Below are 9,545 nucleotides of genomic sequence, written 5' to 3'. Positions count from 1 at the left end.
CCCACTTTTGCGCATGCACACGAGCGAACTGGTAGTAAAATAAAGGAAACTCATCACTGCTGTAAAGCACTGTGGTAAGTGCTAGTGCTACTATTGCTAAAAAATCAATAGGAAGATTGCTTATAGTTTTGTGCCAAAACTATTATAAAGTAATGAAGACATTAAGCCATTCGTAAAAGAAATGTATATAAACCCAGAAAAAATTGCACTGTATGAGAAATTCTGACAACCTTGTAATATGTTTCTTCCCACTATGAACCCAAACATTTATCTAAGTTAACTTCAGCTCCAGGTTACCAAACATTATCCATTCATTTTCACCTTCCAATTTTATGCACTAAATATGATAAATGTGTTTTGTATCTCAGAAGCTTAGGTGCATATAACCATGCTAAATCCAAAGTATCTGGTTATGTTTAGGTATATTTAGCTTAAAGAAGTGAACTTAAAAATAAGGGTGAATTTTCTGATTGCTACTAAACAGCAGGACAGGTTCTTCCTGAAATTACAGATGGTAATCTCCATCACTAGAGATTTTCAAAGGTTGGGCAGCCATTTATTGGTTGAACAACTCCTACCCTCAATACGACGCTATAGAGAGAACTTGTTCTGCACACCAGAACAAGTAGACACAAGAACAGTTTTTCCCCGAATGCCATCACTCTGCTAAACAAATAATTCCTCAACACTGTCAAACTATTTACTAAGTTTGCATTACTATTACTATTAATCTTCTCGTCCTATTACCCATCTCCTCCCATGACTGCAGGACTGTACCTTTCTCGCTTCTATCGTTACGATTTATATTGATTGCTTCCTAGTATGATTTGATTGCTTATTTACACCCTATGACTATCATTAAGTGTTGCACCTTATGATTCGTGATGAATCTATCTTGTCATTTTATGTACACTGAGAGCACATGCACCAAAGACAAATTCCTTGTGTGTCCAATCACCCTTGGCCAATAAAGAATTCTATTCTATTCTATTCTATTCCATTCCATTCCATTATCTGGAATTATTTTGGAATATCTGTCTAGGATTTCTGCCCTGGGAAGAATAACCTAAATCATTTTAACCCTAGTTGAGGTCATAAGCTTTGATATCCTTTTTGTATCACAGCCCTCCACCTATGGCCACAATTGGAACCAGAATTTCCATTGCTAAACAAGGGAATTGTTAAGTAAGTTATAGATAGCTTTTTTTTTCATTTTTTTGCTATAGTTGTTAAGTGACTCATATGATCTTGAAGCAAATCTGGCTTCCTCCATTGACTCTGTTTGTTGGAAGCTGGATGAGAAGGTCACAAATGGCCTGAGGATGCTATAATTGTTGTAAATACATGCTGGTTGCCAATCCTCTGAATTTTGATCAAATTACCAGGAGGATGCTGCAGTGGTCATAAGTGTAAGGACTGGCTATAAATCACTTTTTTTCCCCAGTGCCACTGTAATTTTGAATGGTTGCTAAATAAATGACTGTAAAGTAAGGACTACCTGTTATTAACATGCGGTCATATCACGAACTAGCAAATATTTAAAAGCTCTGCTCTGTATTCTGAATAGGCCCTGAACCATTCATACAATTTGAAATCTTCTCAATGCATAACATTAACATGGGGCTTAAAAGGAAGCATCGCTGGTGCCAAATAGAGTAGTACAGGGGTGTCCAAACATGGCAACTTTAAGACTTGTGGACTTCAATTCCCAGAATTTCCCAGCCAGCTCTGCTGGGAATTCTGGGAGTTGAAGTCCACAAGTCTTAAAGTTGCCATGTTTGGACACCCCTGGAGTAGTAGTATTACCTACAGAATCCTGGGCATTATTGCTCTTCTTGAATAGCTCAGAAAAGTTGCATGTGTAATCTTTCTAACAATACGGGAAAGGCCGTTTTATTTCTAAAGTTCTAAGATACATATTTAAGCACTTGAACATGAATTAAAGATAGAGACACAAGAATTATCTTTAGATAGCTTAGCTGAGACAAAACCAGACTTTAATAGGCAGGAGACAACTGATTCCAGTTCCTAAAAATAAGCAACCAGTCTTAAAAGTGGAAAAGTGATACAGTCAGCATTGAAACAAAAAATAAAACCGTAAACTACATTTTTCAAGCAATCACCGAAATGATGAACTAAATGTTGAACAACTGATAGCAAAGGACAAATCAACAGCAGAGGTTAACTATATATGAAGCCCATATTGAAATAAAGTTTCTTTGTTCCAGATGTGATTATGAAACATTGCAAATTACAAATGATAATTTTCAAGACAGCCTCCTATTCTCCTGAAAATTAAGAAATAATCTAGCAGTTATAATTCAGTCTTTTCTGCTTTCATCTCCTTTGTTATTGTTGTCCAGTTGAGTTGCAAGCCTTGGTGTTGGATCAGTCCATCTCAATACATGAACACACAGAGCTTGTTAAAGTCCTTGGCTCCATTTTATCAATGTTCTGACCGATAAGTGGGGAAAGTTTCTGTTCTGTGGATCTTCAGTGGGCTATCTTCTCCAAATCAAACAAAAAGGAGAAAGAAAAATGAGGTTATCAAATTATCACACATTCAGGATGTAATCAGTTAGTCTGATTGAGCATCTCGTCACTTTCACCATTAAAACTAAGATTTGAGATGCCCAAAAACATCATGGCAAAGAAAAGTATTTTTTTCCTTCGTTCTAATGTTCAGATTTTTATAAAGCTTTACATATCGTCATCCATTCCATTTGATTGAGGTGTTGAAATGCCAATCCAAATCTCCTTCACTTTGTACTCACCCAGAAATTTCTGCAAAGAGGTCAAGAGTCCAGATTATGGCTACAAAAGCCCTGTTTTTCATGTTTTCATATAGACAGGGGTCAGTTTCCAAAAACCAAGAGACACTGGAATTCTTTTAAGCAATTTCCTTTATAGCAATAGAAATAGCACTTAGACATATACCACTTTACAGTGCTTTACAGCCCTCTCTAAGCAGTTTACAGAGTCAGCATATTGCCCCCCAACAATCTGGGTCCTCATTTTACTGAATTCAGAAGGATGGGAGGCTGTGTCAACCTTGAGCCAGTGAGATTCGAACTGCTGAACTGCTGGCAGCCGAGCAGGCAGCAGGCAGTAGAAGTAGCCTGCAGTACTGCATTCTAACCACTGCGCCATCATGGCTCATAGATTATAGTTCCTTACCTGTCCTGCCAAACTCAAGCAGATTACTTGCACAGTGGTGCATATTCTCTGTGAACTATTAGTGAGTATCCACATTTACCTTCTTTCTCTCACACAAACGATCTAAACTAGAGCCGTAGTACCACAGTGGTTAGAATGCAAGATTGCAGGGTGACTCTTCCCACTGCCAGGAGTTCGATCCTGACGGGCTCAAGGTTGACTCAGCCTTTCATCCTTTCAAGGTCAGTAAAATGAGAAGCCAGGTTGTTGTAGGCAAGATGCTGACTCTGTAAACTGCTTAGAGAATGTTGCAAAGCACCTGAAGTGGTATAAAAGTCTAAGTGTTATTGCTATTGCCATGTTGCCTCTTGCTCCTCTGGCATGCACCCTTCCCTCCTGAGAATCTGGAAAACATTCCATTGCATAGGGTAGGGTTTTGATCATGCAACTATGCCCACCATCTTGTCTTTCTTGATCTGCTGTGGACCACCCTTCCTGAATAAAAAGAGAATTAAAACACTTCCTTGCTTTCAACCAAGACTGTTGTTGTTGTTGTTTTATTTTATTTTATTTTATTTTATTCATTAAACATGAAACTCAGTCAACTGAACATTTAAAGATGTGTCACAAATACCATTGACTGGTGCTAATGGTTGGTTTGGGCTGCTGCCAGCGTCTTAGGTATCAACCAAGTATCTTCTTAAAATATATGATGTTCTTAGTAGTGCAGGTTTTAATTCCGCTGGTGTTATTGCAGGAAGCTGCAATTTCTTTCTGTATTTTGTAAAATTCTTGGACATGTTACCAAGTGCCCCGATGACAATGGGTACCACTGTTACATCCTTCATCCATCCTGGCGGTCACAATATTTTGTGATTTTTTCCTATTATTATTATTATTATTATTATTATTATTATTATTATTATTATTATTATTATTGCATCAACAGAATTGTATCACAGCGGCCAGTTGTTTCGCTGGATTTGGCATTAATTACTAGTCGGGCCCCACCCAGGGCCCTAGGACGTCGTAACGTATTTTCGTAATATGTGTGCAAATCCAAGCAGTGCGGCCTTTTGCATTTGACTGATGGTGATTTTGTCAATTTTTAACTGTTTTAAATGTAATTCCAGTGCTTTTGGAATAGCACCCAGTGTGCCGCTTACCACTGGAATTACCACTGCTGGTTTGTTGTTGTTGTTGTTGTTGTTGTTGTTGTTGTTGTTGTTGTTGAGGAAGAGTCTAATGTATTTCATATTTGTGTTTCACACTGTGCTGGGCTTACAATACAAAACATGATCCAGGAGGAAGAAAGCCTATGAAAACCTAAGGCTTGGAAGAAATACAAATTGAAGCAAGCACTTAAGTGTTGGGGAGGAGGGAGAGATTTAAAAAAGCAGAGGTTAAAAGTAGCTTTACAGAAGGGGTGTCAAACTTGAGGCATCATGGCAGCATCATGTGACATAGCAGGACTTTTTCCCCCTTCGCTAAACCGGGCGGGGGCAAAGCCAGCACATGACGCATCCTGCTCATGGACCACGAGTTTGACACCCCTGCTTTACAGCCTGCCATTAATAGCCACTAGCTATTAGCTTGAGTAGTAGAGTTTTCAGACAGTCTTCTATTTATCTCTCTGTTTATCAAATCTATAAAGCCACCTAACTGCATAATGGCTCATTACATTTCTTTCCAGTCCCTCCCAAATAATTTATATCGGACGTTTCATAAACACTTTCCTTGGCCACTAGATGTCCTCAGAGATTATAAGACACATCAAGAAGATTTGAACTGAAGCTACAGAAATATCAGAAATATTTTCACCTTATTAGAAATAAGTTTATTCAGAAAAGAGAGAGAGAGAGAGAGAGAGAGAGAGAGAGAGAGAGAGAGAGAATCTGCCTTTCATCATGCACGAGACAATCTAAGCTACTACAGTTAGAGGTGCATTTAGAATAATTACTTAATTGGAAACCAATAACAGATTTTTTTTCCCTTGAGAATAAGAAATAAAATATTCAGACTGTTTAACAGACTGGAGCAGGTTTGGAGTTTGATGCCTGTTATTTCCTAGTTTTGAAGAATCATATATACCAGTGATGGCAAACCTTTTTTGGCTTGCATGCCAAAAGGGGGACAGTGCGGGGAGGTGTTGCGTGCAGGCACACCCATAATGCAATGTGTGACTCCCAGCGCACATGCGCGCATGACCAGCGCTCCCCCATTTTTTGCGTGCTTTTTTCACCCTCCCCAGGCTCCAGAGGCTTTATAGTAACCTGGGGAGGGCAAAAACAGCCTCCCCCCACCCGAGGCCCTCCAAAGGTTTTCCTGAAGCCTCCGGAGCCCAAAAAACCAGCCCTACGGGCAAACCGGAAAATCGGGAATCAGTTTGCTCGTAGGGCCAGTTTTAGCCCTCTGGAGCCTTCAGGGGCATTCCGGAGGCTTCCCTGAAGGCTCCAGAGGATGAAAAACGACCCCACCCTAGATCACAGCCAGTTCCCACTTTTCCTTTTAGATTTCACAATCTAAATTTTGGCAAGCCAAGGAAAAGGTAACATGCAATGACTTTCCATAAAGAGCTATTCAATCAGGCATCATTTTTGAGGTAAAATGAATCCTGTGGACTTAATTGTCACAGACTTTCCAAAAGGGGTGACTTGATCAGCACTTTGAAGTCAGGTCACTTATTCAATTCCATCCATAATCTAGTCGAGATTACTTGGACACTCAGATATAATTAGTAGGTTTTATGCACAAAAAAGCATGTTTTTCTTAGATGAAAATAGTGATGTGAAGTCTAGATAGCACATTGTAAAATGTCATCTGAGATCAAATTTGTCGTCTATGTTTTCAATGAAGAAAAGGTCTTCCACCTTGCTCTTCATAGGTGGCCATGATCTCTCCTATATCAACATGAAACTTATGTGGTCTCTCTTCATTCTCACTTCTTCTTTTACATTCTCCAATTCACCTGCAACTTTCTCATTCGTTCATCCAAATCATACTTTTTCACCATATGCAAATCAGCAAACTGTGCTTTGTCGTCCAATCCAATCTGGGAACAATGGTCTGAAGCTGATTTCCAATTTTATTTGGGAAGACATCAAGATTTGTAATACAAGCATAATAGAAAATTAGGGCTTCCTTGAAATGGGAAACCAGAGAAGATCATTGCCAGGGGAGGGGAGAAGATCAAGAAAAAGAAAGCACTGAAAAATGTCACTGATTAATGCAATACCAAATGAATCTGTATGGCAATACCTGTGAATTTATGCATTAATATATAAATGAACCTGAGGTTCAATGTGCAATGTTATATGAGAAAGACCTTATGAGATTAGATCAAGATGTATAGCCAAGGGAATGGTCAGATAAGAGATACCACAGTCCAGAACCTTCTTATTTTCTTAGGGCAGGGGTCGGCAACCTGGGGCTCTAGAGCTTCATGTGGCTCTTTCATCCATCTGCTGTGGCTCCCTGTCGCTAGTCAGCTCCACAATTGATAGGGCCTTTGGTTAGAACACATAGAGGAAAAAGGACATCTCACTAGGAGGAGACTCTATCACCATAGAGTCAGACTTCCGAACCAGACTTCCGATTGGCTCCAGAATTGAATGGGGGGGGGGCTTCCGGTTAGGACCTTTGTGGCTCTTTGAGTGTTTAAGGTTGCCAACCCCTGTCTTAGGGTATAAATTTGGTGGGAGTGGGTTGGTTGAGATGAACTTTCAGACTTGAAAATTTGGTGCCACCTTCACAGTGTAAATCAGATCCCAAACAGATATAGCTAATTCTACTTTACTGAAGAGCAATATTGAACAGAATCTTGCAAGTCTGAAAGTACCGTATTTTTTGGAGTATAAGACACGTCGGTGTATAAGAGACTCCAAGATTTTGAAGACGTAAATTTTAAAAAAGGTTTTTGCAGTCTGCAGGCCTCCCAAAAATGGTCCATTTTTTGTGAGAAAAAAGGGGCATGCATAGCCTTTAAGAGGCTTGTAGAGTGCTCCTGGGGGCTGGGGAGGGGCAAAAAATGAGCACAAAATAGTTCATTTTTCGCGAAAATGGGCCCATTCTTTGTCAAAATGTATAGCCTTTAGGAGGCTTATAGAGTGTTTCTGGGTGCTGGGGGGGGCAAAAACAGGCAAAAATCGGCCCATTTTTCACTCATTTTTGCCCTTTCAAGCCCCCAGGAGCACTATGGAAGCCTCCTAAAGGCTATGCATGGCCGTTTTGGTGAAGGGGGTGGGGTTTCAGGAGGCAGAAAATGCTGTATTCAGTGTATAAGACGCACCCAGATTTTCACTCTCTTTTTTGAGGGAAAAAGGTGTGTCTTATATTCTGAAAAATACGGTAAATCTCTTCCCCACCTCCTTTGCAGCCCAAGAAACTAGCGCGGGGACCTTCTGAGTTTCTTTTCCCACCCATTATCCAGTTGCAGGCAATGCTGTCTCTTATTGGCTGTTCCCTTGGCTACATCGCTTGGCTCAGGCTCCCAAGATCTTTCACACGTACCATCACCCAACGGGACTATTTTTGCAAATGTTATATCACCCTATCTTGTACCCTACCTTGTAAGCCAAAGAGCTGTCCGGTACTGTGCTGCCGTGTGATGTGCTGCCAATAGGCACTCCTGGGCAAAGGGACCATGGTGCCAAGAGAAACAGCTCGGTCAGTCATTTTCATCTGAAGCTGAAAGAAAATCCAAGGCATAATGGGGTGAATATCTGAGGACCATATAAAATGCACCTTCAACATGTTGCATCAAAACCTAGTTGGTTTTAATGCTTTTCATCTTTGAAATGTGCAAAAAGGAAGCTCATATCCAAAATTAATGATAGTTTATATAACCGGAGAAAGCAGAAGAATGTTAGACGAATCTGGATTTATCAAATAAGATTATTATCTTCCATGTCTTCAATCTGGAGTTCGATTCTGATGCCTTGAGGTTGGTTCCGCCTTCCATCATTCTAAGGTTGGTAAAAATGAGGACCTAGATTGTTGGGGACAATAAGCCAACTGTATAAACCACTCAGGGAGCATTGTATGCTCCATCTATGGAGCAGTAAAACAGAGTAGAGATATCAAGAGCCACATGGATAACTCCTTTGAGGAAAGGGATCCCATAAGCCAAGATTTTACCATATTACCCTGACTGAGAAATAATACGGGTGCAATTTTGTGCATTTATGCGCCCTTCCTTTGTTGGGTTTAAGATGAATAATTTAAGAAGTAAAGAATTAATGACCCATCATGTATTTAACAGCATTGCATTCAAATGTCTCAAATACCAGCAAGGTGGGAGATATGTTCAAAAGCAATACTAGCCTTACTAGAAGCCATTCTAACAATTTGTCTCTCCCAACATGTGTACAAATACACACACACACACACACATGCACAGACACAACAGTTGTGGGATTCAAATTTTTTTACTACTGGTTCTGTGGGTGTGGCTTGGTGGGAATGGTGTGGCACGGTGGGCGTGGCTTGGTGGGCCCACACATCAGAGGTGGGTTCCTACTAGTTCGGCCAAATAGATAGTAATTCAGCCTGCCATGCCCCAAAACCATTTCTATCGGCACCGCTGAATGTGGTACCATCTTGTTTTTTGCTTCTGTGCATGCGCAGAAGCATTTTTTAAGTTCTGTGCATGCGCGCCAAAAGTGCATCCCTAAGCGAACCAGCAGTAGCAGCAGCCGGAACCCACTCCTGACACACACACACACACACACACACACACACACACACACATTTAGGGTCTCTGGGACAAAGGAATCACTGAAATAAAAACTGGAGGACATTAGATTTTTTTTAAAATGGGAATCCCAGAATCTCCTTCTTGACAGACAGCCAAAGAAATAAGAGATTTATTAAGATATGTTGATAACAGTCAAACAGACAAACCATGACTGCTATATACCAACTGCCTCCAAGGCCATCTTTATCCTGCCATGCCTTGTACCACATGGGTCATTTTACTTCTGCGGCTTCTGCTCTCTTCTATCTTTCCATTGGTCAACGAAAGCAACTTATCCTACATTTTGAACATAATATCAAAACTTTCACCAGTTCTTAGGGAGAAGTTTAAGAAAGAATGGCATCGTTCATAACTGTTTGTAGTTTGTAGTTCAGCTTGGCTTTGTTTTGGGATTACAACTTTGGCCATAGTTTAAAACTGATTGCAGTCATTTTCTGATATACTTTTCAACGAATGAAAATGTGTGATTAGACTTTCACAGTATAAAAGAAAACAGAAAAGAAAAGAAAAGAAAAGCATGCCACTTGCTGGAAAGTTGATTTCGTAACAATTCTACCTTAGGGAGTGAGGAGGGAGTTGTAATAAGCTACAGATTATCACACTTGTTCAGAACAAATATGCTATTCTAAGAGTA

The 9,545-nt window shown here is 40.1% G+C and overlaps 1 protein-coding gene across 3 annotated transcripts in view; it reads right to left on the bottom strand.

The window, feature by feature from the left end:
* Positions 1 to 1,986: 1,986 nt before the first annotated feature.
* DOK5 (docking protein 5) overlaps positions 1,987 to 9,545 on the bottom strand; it is a 76,246-nt gene continuing 68,687 nt past the window's right edge. For 2 of the 3 annotated variants that reach the window (XM_081949403.1, XM_081949402.1), the window contains 2 exons: positions 7,722 to 7,842; positions 1,987 to 2,505 (listed from right to left, as the gene is read on the bottom strand). In XM_081949403.1, coding sequence (XP_081805529.1) covers positions 2,447 to 2,505; positions 7,722 to 7,842 — 180 coding nt within the window. In that variant the 3' untranslated portion in view covers positions 1,987 to 2,446. Of the gene's footprint in view, positions 2,506 to 7,721; positions 7,843 to 9,545 lie in introns of those variants that run through there. The other variant, XM_081949404.1, reaches the window with a different exon arrangement.

Source organism: Natrix helvetica, assembly GCF_964273705.1.
Source record: "Natrix helvetica genome assembly, chromosome: 3".
In the NCBI taxonomy this organism is placed as follows: Eukaryota; Metazoa; Chordata; class Lepidosauria; order Squamata; family Natricidae; genus Natrix; species Natrix helvetica.
Note: the sequence above shows the minus strand (reverse complement) of the source record. Positions and strands in the feature narration are given on the sequence as shown.